At 36.3% G+C, this 15860-nt stretch overlaps 2 protein-coding genes across 3 annotated transcripts; both read right to left on the bottom strand.

Annotated features, from left to right (window-relative positions):
- Positions 1–5638: 5638 nt before the first annotated feature.
- On the bottom strand, positions 5639–10842 carry LOC127802620 (zinc finger CCCH domain-containing protein 31-like). The gene is made up of 3 exons (XM_052338534.1): positions 10618–10842; positions 8354–8414; positions 5639–6502 (listed from the first exon to the last, which is right to left on the bottom strand). The coding sequence occupies exons 1-3, from the start codon at positions 10697–10699 to the stop codon at positions 5818–5820; spliced, it is 828 nt and encodes a 275-aa protein (XP_052194494.1). The 5' UTR covers positions 10700–10842; the 3' UTR covers positions 5639–5817.
- A 394-nt stretch (positions 10843–11236) lies between these two features.
- LOC127802619 (zeaxanthin epoxidase, chloroplastic-like) lies at positions 11237–15270 on the bottom strand. Of its 2 annotated transcripts, none has more exons than XM_052338533.1 (10): positions 14729–15270; positions 13949–14111; positions 13788–13862; positions 13586–13679; positions 13137–13211; positions 12817–13028; positions 12535–12629; positions 12069–12183; positions 11789–11892; positions 11237–11513 (listed from the first exon to the last, which is right to left on the bottom strand). In XM_052338533.1, the coding sequence occupies exons 1-10, from the start codon at positions 15151–15153 to the stop codon at positions 11504–11506; spliced, it is 1368 nt and encodes a 455-aa protein (XP_052194493.1). In that variant the 5' UTR covers positions 15154–15270; the 3' UTR covers positions 11237–11503. The 2 variants fall into 2 exon arrangements, with proteins under 2 accessions (XP_052194493.1, XP_052194492.1); XM_052338532.1 differs by having other exon boundaries at positions 11239–11513; positions 13137–13252; positions 13579–13679; positions 14729–15269.
- Between the last annotated feature and the right edge of the window lie 590 nt (positions 15271–15860).

Here is a 15860-nt window from a genome sequence, read left to right as displayed (position 1 = left end):
AAATAGTCATTTTTCTAACTTTGGTGTTTGACTGTCACTATTTTCCCTAAAAAATAAACATTTTTCCATGGAAAATGTATATTTTTTACCTTGAAATTTCTCCATTTTTAGTATTAAATTTTATATTAATAAATTATACATAATTATTTTGTCATTACATCTTGATAAATTATACACAATTATTTATCAAAATTTTATATTAATACAATATATATTGATGTCCAACTGATAAAATTTTATCATTGATGTTCATAAATTATACATAATTTTTTATCAAAATTTTAGAATGATATTTGTAAATTTAAGGAATGAAAACAAATATCATCTGAAGTAATAACCATCTATTATTTAACAATGTATATAGTCTTTAACTTCTCGTGTTAACGTTGTTAACATCCAAACAAGTAATGCAAATAACATATATGTTACAAAATATATAAAAAATCACATTTATGTTTTGCCTTACAAGTTAAACAGTGTTTTCAACAAACATACTAAATATCGTCTACTAATTAAGCGGAGGTGGATCACGGCCAAACTTCTCAAAAACCAAATTCTGCATAAATGCTTCATCAGTCAAACTCATAAAGATTCTAGCAAAACTTTCATCCGGTTGAAATACCTTCATGACTTGTATGATATCACGCCTGTCTATCTTCATGTCTTGTAGTTTTTCTAGAACCAATTGCCAATTGATGTGATTTTGTGTATCTAATGTTGCTTGAATCTCCATAGTATTAGCAATCTTTTTCGATAATTTGACAATACTCAATAGGGCAATAATACTCTCATTCATGGGTTGGGTACATTTACGCTGACTTTTGTTAGTTTCTCCTTCAATGTTATGCTTTGGAGTATGACTTTTGCTTTCATTTGTATCTTCACTTTGACTGTCAACTTCATTCACATTTTCATCCATTATTAAGAAAAAAAAAACTTATTAGAATCTTTTATACAAAGCATATTATGAATAATATATATTTATTATTTACTTTTATAAATACTATGAATGGGAGAGAAATCGTCATTGTCGGTTATTGAGTGCTCTCCTGTAATAGCATCATTTCCAAGGATAGCCTCTATCTCATCATATCGAGAATAAAATTTGATCATTCACTTTCTAAATATTAGTTTTTCCTAAAAAAAAAATTAGAAACAAAGGAAAATACTTTCATGACTTGTCAATGCCCAAAAGAAATTATACTACTAATGTGCAATGATAAAAAAGTTGCATGGTCGATAAAGTATTATACCTTAAGAAATTCCTCCCAAGTCAATGCATCGACTGTGACACATTTAGTGTTATGATCAAACCCAACACCACTCGTACTTAATAATTGACGAAATTTAACATATTCTTTCTTTATAGTCTTCAAACGCACCCTTATATTTTTTTTCGACACCACAACTCCACGCTCATTATATACGGTCTCAATTACCTTGGACACTTGAGATGTAGTAACACCATCGTCATTTTTTTTTGTGACCGATCAACACTTAATGATATAATGAGCTAATTATACAATTATCCATTGCATCATTCCAACGTATGTGACAATTCTTAGATGTAGAATCCATTAGGCTTGAGCTCATTTTCTCTCCCATAGGTTTTGTCGATAATGTGCCATAAAATCCAATGAAAGTCAAGAAAGCATCTTTGTTTAGAAGTATTTAAGCTCGCTGAGAATAACTAGTGACGATAAAAGTCAATAAATACTGTTCTTCTGAATGAAAGGAGACTCAGGCTATGGGAAAGATCAATAAAGATCGAAGGAAGAAGCTTCCACAGGAAATACACAACAGATTTTAAAATCCCTTTCTTTAGCATCAGTATTGAAGACAAAGGAGCAAACTTCTGAATAATACACAACAGAATTTGAAAATCTAATGACGCCCACTATCCCAGTGGTATTCAGCCAGAATTCTCTTTTCTTCTATTTTTCTACAAGTAAATCAAATTCATTTTAAAATGCCAGAAAAGGGTGAACCTACAAGGTGGAAGAAAAGAAAACCAACAAAATTATGTGTCTAAAGTAAAAGCCATCAACAAAGAGCAGAAATGATATGCAAAATGGGGAATCCTTTTTCAGCCATGAAAAAAGGGATCCAAGAGTGCTTCCTTTGAAAAATGTAACTGACTTCTAACACATTCACAAACTCTTCTGTCTCTTTTACCATATTCACCGCATCATCAAAGAAGTGATGTTCTACACCAATCTAGAGCTCCTACCAAGAAAGCTCGTTACCCACAAGCGAAAAAGGTCTAAAATCATGAAAACCATACCAGATTTTACAACTTAGAAACCACTAAACAATGTCACAATATGATCTACCAAATCCCTGCACCTTACACACAAAGCACTAGTCAGTCTTAATGCATCTTCTCTTCTTACAATTATCAATGATGAAATCATTAATGGTAATGATGAGAACGGATTCAGGGTCCGTTTGGCTAAGCGGTTTGACCGCTTATAAGCTATTAGTGTAGCTTTTCAATTGTCAAGTTTTTTAAGTGTTTGACAGACTCAAATAACTTAAACGTTCTACAGCTTAAACGCTATTTGAATAGTTTTTTCAAAAACTCCTTTCCCTCAGCTTTTGCAAACTGCTATTAGAGAAAAAGCTACGTTGATCATGGAAATTATCAATTTATCTTCAACCAAAACACAAATTTTCAACCCATATCCTTCTTCTTCAACCCTCTGCAACCGATTTCCCACCGCCACTGTCGCCCGTTGCCATCACCCCCCAGCTTCTTCGTCGCTGTCGCCTAGCTCAGCCGTCGCAAGTCGGCTCCTTCATCGCCATCGCAAGCCCAGTTCGGCTGCCACAAGTCGCCTCAGTCTTGCTACCGCCATCGCCGCCGCAAGCCGACCAACGCCGTCGCGTCTCTTGTCGCCTACTTCACCTCCTTTTGCGGTCGCCTCCTGTGCCGTCGCCGTCGCCCATCTCCTTCTTCATTGCCGGCCTTTTTCTTCACTTCTTCACTGTGTGTATATATGTATATATATATATATATAACATGTAATAATATATATGTTATATTATATATAACATATAATATATATTAATTTTAATAAAATATATTTTTTAAGAATCTAATATAATATATATTTAGATTTTTATGAATTAAATCTAAATTTATACATAAAGTTTAAAAATGATATATTTTTACATTTTTTATAATTTATTAATTGTAAGTATTTTAACTAGACATCAATTTATTTTTTTTAAAAAATATATATATTTTCTAAATTTTATTTGCATTATTCAATATCATGTCTATTTTAGTCTTTTTGTCAAGTTCTAACAGCTTATCAGCTTTTACAAACCCAACACATAATTTTATACTAATAGCTTAAAAGCACATTTATTTAAACACGTTATCAGTTTAAACGCTACCTAATTTAAATGCTATTACACAACTTAAACACTATCCAATTTTTCAGCTGCTAAAAAAAAGCCTAGCCAAACTAAACCTCAAGTTATGCCATTCATACAAATAAAGGCCTCACTGTCCATATAGCCTTCCAAAGAAATCCACTTTGTATATTCCAACAAATGAATAAATATGCATGGAATCGCATAAAGAAAGAAAAGTGGAAGAACATGACCAGCAATGGGTTGTTTGTGGGTAGGATCGGGTTAGGTCTTAGGGTTGTTGTAGAGCTGTGTAAGAGGGAAGGGGATGATGGAGAGGAAATGGTCGCTCACCGTGGGCCGTTCACCCCTTCAAATCCTTTGGCCACTCACCGTCGCTCTCACTCGCTCGTCCTCTCTCTCGCTCACTTCGTCGTTGCTTCTCATTCACTGTTTGTCCCTTTCTCGTTGCATATATGCTTCCAGGGGAAAGGGAAGTCAGAAATGAAAACATAAGATGGCCGAGCCGAAAATCTTATCTTGAACGAAAATGAAGATGAACCCTCGGAGCTCGTCTTCGACGGAGATGGCGACGAACAAGGGGAAGATCCGGCGCCAAATGGGAAGAGAAACTCAAGGATGAAGGAGCGGTCCCCCCTCCCCCCACGAGAATTTGTTTTCCAGTAAAAGTGAGAAAAAGGCCATCACGTAACCAAAGTTATAATTTGTATTATCTGAAAAATATAGTTAATCAAACATCTTCAAAACTAGAATTTATATAAAAAAATATGGCCAATCAAGCAGCCCTTATTTTCCCATCGGTCTGCTAACATAGATACACCCACATACCTAATTTCCGCACCAAATTTTATTAACTGATCTAGGCCTAAGTCTTATTGACCCTATTGGGCCTGAATATACACCTCATTTCATCTATGTAAACACTACTTTGATTGACGTGTAGCTTATTTTGTATTGCTCTGGGCATGGGTGAATTAATATAATCTGTAGTTTCAAGAAGCAGCTTATAAGCAGTGGTACCCATGGAGGAAAAGGCATGTTTGTCATTCTTTTTATTCCTTGTTGGGAGTTTGTCACGAAACCTAGGTGGTTAGAAAAATATTTACCCAACTCAGTTATGAAGATAGTCCAAAAACCATGCTTCTTTTTTTAGCAAGGTAAAATAATCATTGCAAACCATGTTCTGTTTGAAGTCATCTGGCGTTTCCTCCAACAGAACCAAAAGATTTTGGGAATGAGTTGAAAACATCTCTATTGTATTGTGGGATGAGTTTTACTGACAACCTTTGTTTGGTAAAATTGAAAAGCTCCCCTGTTGGGGTTCATGATGAATTTACAGTCTTAACAGCTCATTATCCATGAACCTGCCAGTCTCCCGCAGAAAGGATACCAGTAAAATGGGCATGTTAAGTTTCAACTAACACGCATATTTCATACCCCTTATTTTCATGCTCCCACTTATAGATCTGTGTCACCATCTACTATTCATTTGGTAATGCCATTGTCAATAATGATTGTTGTATCTGCTTTCGTTACTGGGTGTCAAGCAATCTGATCTAGAAGCTTTTTAAACACGTATAACGTGCACTAAGAGCTTGTGTTTCTTACTCAGGCCGCCTAATCTCGAATCTTTCTCTGTTACTGGGGAAAGAGACAAGAGTGCAACAGGTGCTTCATCAAGTAGCCAGTCCTCTTAAAACCTAAGAGGTCCTTTTCGTTCAATAGCCAATCTTTACGCCCTTGATTGTTAATTGTTAAAGATAATTGTGGTTCATTATCCATTGTTACAGCTTTTAGTATCGTAAACTTGGGAAGACAGACCGATATATGTACCTACCTATACTAAGGTGGATATAGTTTTCTCTGCTGCAACTCTGCCGAAAAGCCCATATACTCTGTTCCATAACTAGATATATACCACTGGATTACAACGAGTTTAACAAAGAACCTTGTGCCAAGATGACTACGTGGTCTTTAGCACGTATTATAGTGAGCTTTAAGGTTTGGCTGAGATCTCAATATTCAGATCCAAATTTTGCCCTAATGCAGTAGAAAAGTTCCTAGTACTTTACTTTGTTGCTTCTGCAACCCGATCCCAACATTGCAGGTAATTCAGTATTGCAAAAATTTTGAGATTATTTATTTCACCCGTACTAACTAGCGCACTAGTCTACCAGTAGCTGGGACAAAACTCGAATGTCACCGGGTCAAAGATTTTTCTTAATACCCACAGCTAAAAAAGAAATAAATAAAGAAAGAAAGAAAACGATGTTATCCCATAAAGGATTTAGAGAGGGTTGGAAATCATTACCGGAGAAAGGAAATGTAACTCAAGACCTACTAAACCTTAGTACAACAATAAGGTATTCTTCCAAAATCTCAAAAACAAACTATATTCCCATATCTACCGAAAAATCTTTAGAATTAATAAAATGCTCAAGCCAGTGGGTTGGATGAATCACCAACTCCATGAACAAAATGGCACCTTTCCCCGTAAGTGCACGAGCCCTTGGCATAATGCTCGCACATCTTCGTCTTGTAGCTGCCAGCAGAACCAGCCAGAGCTGGCTTGACAGCACCAACATTCATTATAAACTGGCGCACCATGGAGCTAGCCTCTTTGATCTGATCAAAGGTTCCTTCAAGCTCAATGTTTCTTTGATTTGGATCTGAATCGTGATCCTTTATTGAAAGCCGGACACCAGTTATGCGACAAATTTGTTTCGAGTTCATTCCACCCTTTCCAATGATAGCACCTGCCAGCGATGCAGCTATGCTGATTTTTGCTGTAGCTGATGCACCGAAGTTGGCCGCAGCAGGCAGACCAGATTGCAGTGGCTCAAACTGTCCAGATAGCCTACCGGGCCTACCCAGCTCCAGCTCCCCATGCGCAAAATGGCATTTGTCACCGAACTTACAACCCTCTGGAGTGTTGAATTTTTTGCAAAGCTTAGTCTTCCCAGGAGGAGCTGGACCATCAGCAAAAGGTGGCGGCCCAACAGGGTTTCTTGCAGAAGGAACAGGATTCCCCCCCAGGTTTGTCATCTGCGTAACTGCCCTGTAGCCACCAGGAACATAGTGCAGGAAATGACACCCGTCACCAAATGAGCATCCCGATGTGCTGTAACAGAGACCAGAGCAGCAGCATATGAGAGGAAAATAAGCAAAGAAAAAACTGTACTAGATGAATCTTACAGTAGGCTGCAAAAGATGGAAGAATTGTAACAGCAGGCATCCACTTATGACCTGCGCCTTACAGTTTATAACAAGAGCTAGATGGCTTATCTATCATACTTTCAGATTTGGTACTACTTTTTTTAAGCTTAATGCTAAAAAACACTTTTGACATATATGCATACACACGAATAAGTATCACCATCACAAGCCTTGATCGTACTAAGTCAACTACATAAATTAGTTCTCCAATCATCTATATTGATAGCTATACCTTCTATAAAACCACAATATCCTACATCTCATATTTAAAGATTTCGCACTATATATTTTTGGTCTTTTTCCACCTTGTGTTACAGATTTCTTCCATTTCATTCACTTGCCTTGCATGCATCTATTAGTCTTCTTTTCGCACATCCAGACTATTTTAATCCTATTCATGCATCTTATTTTGTGTAGGCACAATTTCAATGTTATTATGGATAGGATAATATTGCTTTTATTTCTTTCTTTTCTTGTATTGTTATACATCTACTTCATGTCAATTATGCTTATATTTTTTGCACATGTAGATGTAGATACTTCTGACATCTTGAGCCAACAGAGTCTCATAGCAGTCTGATTAAATTTTTTACAAAAATTTTAAGATTATATAAAATATTGGACAGACCTTTCCACTTTAACCATCATTTCTTAATTTTATAAAGAATATCCCCCATAATCTCTCCTCCTTTTGAACTATTGATATGAGATAACAAAATTGACATTTTACATGAACACAAATAAATGCAATGCAAAGGATAATTGGACAGGAATGATTTTTTTTCCTACTGAACGGGCAGGTTTAGAAAGAAAAGGAGTCGTGGTGGAGCACGGCTTTTATACAAATTTTCTTCAAAGACAATCACAGTTCGGATTGGCATGTCGTATGCCAACCTTGCCCCTTGTCCAATGTGACTTATTTCATAAATGAAATAGTAAAAGGAACATGATAGCCACATGACTAATGATAATATAATGGCAAAGGCTTGAGAGCCAACAAAATAATACAATTGACTTATCTTTCCTTCAAATTATCAAACAGATTTATGATGCCCCAATCACCAATCTGTTCATATTTTTCCATTTCAAAAAATCTACTTTCCCTAGATTTTAGTTCATTCTATGGTAGATTAAGGTTGCTCTGTCATGACAACAAAAATAGCTCCTTTCTAAGCGGGAAGGGAAAATGTATATGACCCTCCTCACTTCTCACAGTATCAGAGTCGTTGCATTGAGTTGCACTTTATATTTGACCCAAAATCTTTAATAAACACCTATGAAAGAATTTCAAATCATTTTGGACGATTAAATTCATGTCTTAGAGAAAAAAACATTTTCTAATTCTAATATGTAAATTACTAAGTATTAGTACACTCTGGAAACATTGATTTATACAACCTAAAACTCTGCACTTGTGATATATCAAGGCAAGGCATAGTGAAGTACTCCAATTCTTGTTGACCCGTGATTAGTAATTGTATTCATAAAGATGATAGGGTCTAAATAATCTCAAAATTGTAAAAAACTAAAATTATAATAATTTAGAGCTCCAGAAATAGCTTGAGGTATTTATAACTTATAATTTGTCATTTATCTATCTCCTTCATTTGTTACAACTGTTCAATGAAAATGTTGGCATAATTTAAGCTGAAGTGAATACCACATCTTTTTTATCCTAAATTCATCAACCACTGAAAAACAAATTACAATAAAAATCTCACTCAAATATTTACGTTGCAGAGATCAAGATTAGAACCTGAAAAACTTCAAGCATGGCTTTAATTTGCTTCTTACACCAGTTCCAAAGGACTCCATTTCTGTTACAGAAGATTAATGTCTTTCTCTCAGTTAAATGTTCAATGAATTATTGATTAAGAAACTTCCTAGAGCATCCACATTTCATTAAACTGGTAATTCGAAACAGATGAATCACGTTAAAGTCAATACTTCTGATAACAAATCCAATAAGTTCAAGGATATCATATTCTAGTTGAACAAGAGTTAAATCCATAAATACATTCAACATTAAAAACTACCATCTGGTTGATGTCCTTTTACCAAGCCAAAGAAAAGGTAAATACTACCATCACCACATCAGAAATCTTATGATCTGATCATTTAGTGCTTGCAAACAAATGTAGATACTAAAACCTTATCAAATTTTGGACTCACCACCACTTTTTCTAACTAAAGGCATCTTCCTCAAAGCTTCTGACCAGAAAATTACCAATCCCTGTTGATAGCCCCTCCTCTTTAAAGCAGGTGAGTTTTACTTGTTTGCTTCTCACAGAAAGATGACAATTTACTTCACCTTTATAGGATTTAATCTACCATCTCTATTACGTAATATATTGTCTTCATAATAAGAAAGAAGAAGAAATCTATGAAAATCCAAATGGAGCACAAACAGTGATAAAATACCATGTTAGGATGCAGCCACAAGAAGAGAAGAAAGAGTTGTCGTTCAAATCACCCGCAATGAATGCTGTAAATCACAGGTTTCTTTTCACAATTTCAAGTCACCTCTTAGAAGCAAGATATGACTTTGCTCAATTTCTCCTTCAATCTCATCAAATAAAGGTGATGAACACACATAAATGATTAAGGGCCTGTTTGGTTGAGCATTTTGTAATGTAGCTTAAAAGCTATTTGGCTTTTTAGTTGTGTAAAGTTTAAAAATTGGGTAACATTTAAGCTGATAATGTGTTTGAATAAATGTGCTTTTAAGCTATTAATTAATATTTATGTGTTTGGTTTGAACAAGTTGATAAACTATTTTGACAAAAAAAATGAAAATATACATGTTGAATAATATAAATAAAATGTATAAAAATACTAATTTTTAATAAAATTAAATTATAAATTGATAATTTATATACAGTTATTAAAAAAGATACATATACATATACATATACATATACATATACATGTACATATACATGTATACACAACAGAGGGCGACTGATGTTGGAGGAAGCGACGGACGACAGGTGATGGAGGCTGGAGGTGGCGGACGACGTCTGATGGAGGAGGAAGTGGCAGATGCAGGTGATGGAGACTAGAGGCTGGAGGCGGCAGCTCGATGGGGATGGGTTTGGAGGTAGTAGCCAACACAACGGTGGAGCTGGAGGCGGCGACAATTGGCATTAGAGGGAGGCCGCGACGAGGAGGAGTTGGAGGGAGGCGGCAACGGCAAAGGCAGTAAGATTATAGCTGATGGGTAGATTGGAAATAATGCATTCATGTGAGGGCAAATCCGTCTTTTGCTTGGTCAACGCCAAAAGCTCCTACCAGCATTTTTGGAAAGGCTAGGGGCGAGAACTTTTTTTAAACAATTTTTTTTTTTGTTAACACACCATCATGAGCGCCCCCACTATTCGACCCTACGACATCAGCAGGAGAAGTAAATCAAAGAACTCAGCGGCTAGTTCGATCCCTAGCTCCGCCACAAACGTAAGGGCGGCAAACGATAGCTTCCCTCCTAACCAGGGGCCGAACACTGAACTTGGGGGCCCAAAGAGCATCACCCCAGTGTACTTCCTTTGCCAGAACTATGCCTGGGGCAACTTTTTTTAAACACTATTGGACTAGCGTTTAATGATGCCAAACGCTTCACAAAACAAGCTTAACAGCTTATAAGCTAAACTAATAGCTTATAAGCGGTCAAACCGCCTAGCCAAACAGACCCTAAGTGGCAAATGAGGTGGTGGTAAAAAGTTGTAGTGTCTTTCAGAAACTTTGACACATCATTGCATTCCTTCCCCAAATAAAGCCTACAAGCTAATAAATTACCAATTAAGCATATCATTAAACAAAATTTTCCCAGAAAATAAAGAGAGACAGAGACGGAAAACAAGTTCGGCCGACGATGTTCAAGTACGGTATCAAATAAAAAAGAAAAACTGAGAGAGAGAGAAGTATGAACAAATTCAACGAAGCGAAAATGAAAAATCGACGTAACACTTGAAACGAAGACAGCATTTAGAGAACAGTTCGGACAAAAAGACTCGAATAACGAACCTTGCTTTGATTTCTTAAGCCCTCCATTGCCTTCAAATGTATCGTTTGGATTGTCTCTCTTGCGGGTAAATTCCATCGCCATCAGACCCAAACCAACCGATCTCAAGCACAAAGAATATCTATCCACAAAATATATACCGCCCCAATATCTATTGCGCCTATACGAATGTTATATATAAGAAGATTTTTGTCTGAACAAATTGGGGAAGCAGAAGAGGCAAAACCTACGTAGGGTTTCCACTTCGAATTGGGTTTTAAAGGTTCGAATTCTATTCGAGGCTCCGAGCCCGCGCTGATATTTCTACGATGTCGTTTCGATGGGTATTTTATGAAATTTCGAGATACCGGATAAAGACTGCAGCGAGGCCCATTGAGCCAGCCCACATATGCCCTCGTGGGCCGGTACAATCAGGCCTGGGCGGGCCAACTGTTATTTTGTATTTATGTTTTAAATAAAGAAAGATTTCATTAGAAAATCAAGAAATGAAATCAGCAGAAGCCAACTACGCCTCCTTGGGAAGAGAATCCCACCAAATAGTGCGCCCAGAAGAGATTCTGAGATCTTCGAATATGAGCGAGACACAAACCAACCAACCAACCAAATTATTTTTATTTTTTCAAAATGTTTTGACCAATTGAAAGGCCTTGACCCACGAGATCAGAGTCAGGCTCAGCTTTTCAAGCAATATTAGAAAAGAAAAGGAAGCCATTAAATTACAGGTCCTTCTATACAAATTTTTTGACAGAACATCAGAAAGGAGAAATCTGTAATCAACACAGCGCATATGTAAAACTTAACAATATCACATCTCTCTTCCTATAAATTTCCCTTTGCAACCAGAATGCTATAGTTTTCCTGAGCAAAACAAAGCGGTCGCCTTCTTTTTCACCATAACCTGCAACGATGGCAAACGTGAACAACCTAAGATTGCACCTCTTGGCCGACAACTCAAGAGATGAAACAGAAGTAATATCTTGTTTGGCATTTTCTTAAGAATCTTCAGAAGTTGTAGATGAGTAGAAAATATTCAATGTAGCGGTGATACCATGTCATTGTGCTATCACTGCCCAATAATAAAGCTTTCATATAATACTAACTTCAACATGTGTGGATAAAAATCCAAATATTGTGGCACTGAAAATAAAATGACAGTTGAACTGTTTTCCATACCCGTGTCCTGCTATCATCCAAACCATGTATTGTGGCAAAAATATTTGCAGAAGTATACGTGCAACAATGATTGCAGGATGCATTGGCCGCCAAGACAACAGATGCTACAACAGTAACATCAAAAGAAAAAAAAAAAAAGAATGTAATTATGATGCTCCGATGGTGTATGAAACAGGAAAAAAAAAAAACAAGCACGTTTCACAATCACATGTTGCCATTTGGAATTCAAAGAAAAGGAAGAACTAGACGTTAAAGTACGAACTTGAGTGTGGAAACTTACAGATAGTGGACCAAATCCAAAATTCATATATGGTCGGTAACCGGCGAGCATTTGTGATGCCATTCGGCTCATCCCGTGGGCGATGCTGACTCGAAACATTCTTTTCTTCTCGTATCTATTAATGAGAATTGACAGGAAGTAAGAATGATAATTGGATTTGGACAGCTTTTGCCTTATACTTGACTTAACTTTCATGGACAAACATGAGCATGAATAACCTAGCTAAGATATTAGATATATGAGCGAACATGGTAAGATTCAAAATAGATGCTCCAGCATTTAATTAAACCATATACTTGGATCAACATAAACAATGGAAATCATATGCTATTCCAGATTTTGTAAGACTCTTGAAAGTGGACATGATATTTCTCTTCACATAACTCGTGTAAAACAATTAGAGATTCGGGAATCAACTATAAAACAGAAAATCCATTGTTATTGGCATTCACAGGAATGTTTATACCTCCTAAGAGCTGAAACAATTTCATTTGACAGGGAAAATTCAGAGCCAAAAGTTTCGGCAACCTTATCAAGCTCATGTATGAGTTGGTAACAGTCCTGCACATGAAATTGCCATGCAACCTTATCAAGCTCATGTATTAGATCTACAGTAATTCTTATACGATCTAATATCATACCTAACGTGCAAATTTGGGCGCTCATAGTTGCAAAAGTTCTCCATTATCTACATACTTTTCCAATTGATGTTCATAATGTAACTGTACTATACTACAAATTCAATTACCTCAATTGCCATGCAACCCCCTTGACCGAGATTTGGCTGCATAGGATGAGCAGCGTCACCTAACAGAGTCACACACCCGACTCCCCAGGAGTAGATCATATCCCTGTCATATATATCTCGTCTCAAAATCATATTCTCTGGTGTTTCTGAGATTAGTGTAACTACTTCAGTACACCAGCTGCCAAACAGTTCCAAAAGTTTCTCTTTTTTACCTGAAGCATCAAATGACAAAACTTATAACTGAAATTAATCTTTATGGATCTAATTAGAGCTTACACACCGCATTTTATGATAAATTTGAATAATAGAGAGAATGTTACCTCCAGGAGGGTCATCGTTCATGGGGGCTTCCTTACGGAAGGCATACCATTGCATCTTCCCACTCCCTACATCTGAAGCAACATAGTATTGGTTCAATCCCAAAAATACGCGATACCTACCATCCCAGAATGTAACAACAATAAGAAAACCAAGCATTTTTGTATCTTCAGGACAATGTTAAATGGATTTGATTTTCTTATGTGATAGAAGCAACTTTTAAGCAGAATAAATAACTTGACTAAATTGTAAAGTAACTCAAGGAGGACACTCAAGATCATGATTATGAAGAACGAAGAAGGATAAGATTGTATGCTTTCTAACTACTACTTTTCTGAAATTAAAGGAATTGAATTACTTTCCCAACTATAATTTTATTCCCAAACTACACGTGTGTTAGAACATTGTATAGATTGGGGATTCAGTATAACAACAAAAGCATACCCAACTGTATCAATATATGGTGGCACAAAGTGTGTTAGCCCGCTATAGCATGTATAGTTTGAATAGTTTGCCTGTTGTGCCCCAAACAGTTTTGAACGCACCTAGAGCATCATAAACAGGTAGATAAGGTTTATATGTAAACTAAGCAGAAGGGGAAGAGAGTGTTTTTTTAGATAGAGCAAGAGAGACTGAAAGATAAAAGTGTCTACTTTTGACCATATTCCATCTGCCCCAACCAGAACATCGCCCTCATACTGTCTTCCATCTTCAAGAATCACTTTGACCTATAATACAATGTATATATAAAGGTTATAGTGTAAATACAACAAATCCAATGAGAAATTGAATCGAATGCCTGGAAATTTCAAACCTTGCCAGATTCTTCCACAAAGTCAACAACTTTAGAGTTGTTGCTAACTACATCCTCCCCTACGGCTCTGACTAAGATGTCTTGCAGTGTTATTCTACATATTACTTGGGTGATGGGAAGTCCCCTCTTCACAGCAGGGGTCAATAGATCAAACTTTGCAAACCTGAAGAGGCAAGAATCCAGTGGAAAGGTCACCTTAATTTATTATTTCCCAAAACAGTGATATAATTTTAAGTAGAATTGCAGCTGCACAAATATGAAGAACTGGTTTCCAAGTTCATGATAAGACCGTTTCACATATCAAAGGACAATAAATTACAACACAAGAAGTTGAATCCATTAACCTAGTGAGAAAAGATAGGGAAAAGGTCAATGAACTCGGCAGAAAAGAAATTAAAATAACCCTGCCTTCAACCATATGCATGATAATGCCCCAGAAATTTTTCCTAGGATAAAATTGGATATGGAGAAACATAAAGCATGATACAAAGCCAATGGTCTAGACAAGAACAATCCTGCAAATTTCTGCCCTTATAATCATTTAGTACTGTTCTCCTATCTAGTCCCTTCATCAGCAAGAATTAAACAGTGATTATTAAACAACAGAATCCTAACTTGCACCATATAAACACTCCTTGTTACTTGCAAAAGCTTAATAAACAAAAGAACCAATCATTTTTTTTTTTTTTTTTAAATTTACGAGCATGTAACCTCTATACCAGTCAAGAACAGAAACAAGTAATTAGCAAGTATTCAGGAGCAAAACAAACAGCAACATACCAATCGCCTGAGATCCCATCAGCAAGGCCATTGATCCGGTTACCAGTAACACATCCAGCTTGAACAACTTGCCTGGCAACCTTTTCATCAATGGCTTCCAATACTGCCAAAGCACTGCTCAACAGTTGAATCGGGCCACGGTGCTGGCCCTCACCTCTCACTGCGCTCAAATCTCTCTCAAACACCTTCACATCGTACCCTCTGTGTTTTGCTGCCAGAGCCAAGACCAGTCCCCCAATCCCCCCTCCAGCTACCAAAATCCTCAGCTTTCTGTTCCCATCATTTTCTTGATCTAAACCCAAATACCCCCTTTCCTCACACCTCACACTGTAGCTTCCATTAGTGATTTTCTTTGCTCTAAACCCAGAGAATCTGAGAGAGCAGAGAAATTGATTGCTAAAACTAAGACAGTTACAAGATGACATTTCAACAAACAGTACAAGTACACAGGCAGCATAGATAGATATATGAAGTTTGAGTGGGCTTGTATGTTGGATAAAAGAACAGAGTTCTTTGGTACCTTTTCCCTAATGCGGTGCATTGGTGGCATACACTTTCAGTGGAAAGGAACCGGGAAATTTGCAAAAATAGGACTTTCGGTACTAAACTTTGCAAAAATAGGACACGTTCGAAATTTTTACAAAATTAGAACTTTTTGAATTTTTACTAGATAAAAATGCTCTCATTTGTATTAGGTATAGGATCATGACTTATTCTTTTCTGCACATTCTCACTCGCTGCCAATCTCTCTTGCTCCTATTTCTTTCTTTCTCTCCATCTAGGAAAATTTGGAAAAATAGAACTGGCAGTACTAAATTTTGGAAAAATGTTCTCACTTTTCAGCTAGCTCTCTCATTGTTTTTCTTTTTTAATAGCACTTTTTCTTCCTCGCTGATTAATTTATTGATAATATTTTTAAAATTCCTCACACATAGCAATTGTGCGTCTTATTTTTTCTACCTAACTTACTATTATATTCTATTTTTTGTATTTCTTCACATTTTACAAGTTTTTCGTCAAACAAGCACAAATGTTATCTAAAAATATCAATTTTAGATATCAATTGTAGATATCTATTGTAGATATCGAAAATATACCAGTTGTTAATAGATATTGATTTTAGAAATATTGG

The sequence above is a fragment of the Diospyros lotus genome, chromosome 5 (genome assembly GCF_014633365.1).
Source record: "Diospyros lotus cultivar Yz01 chromosome 5, ASM1463336v1, whole genome shotgun sequence".
NCBI lineage: Eukaryota > Viridiplantae > Streptophyta > Magnoliopsida > Ericales > Ebenaceae > Diospyros > Diospyros lotus.
This window is presented reverse-complemented; position numbering and strand designations above follow the sequence as displayed.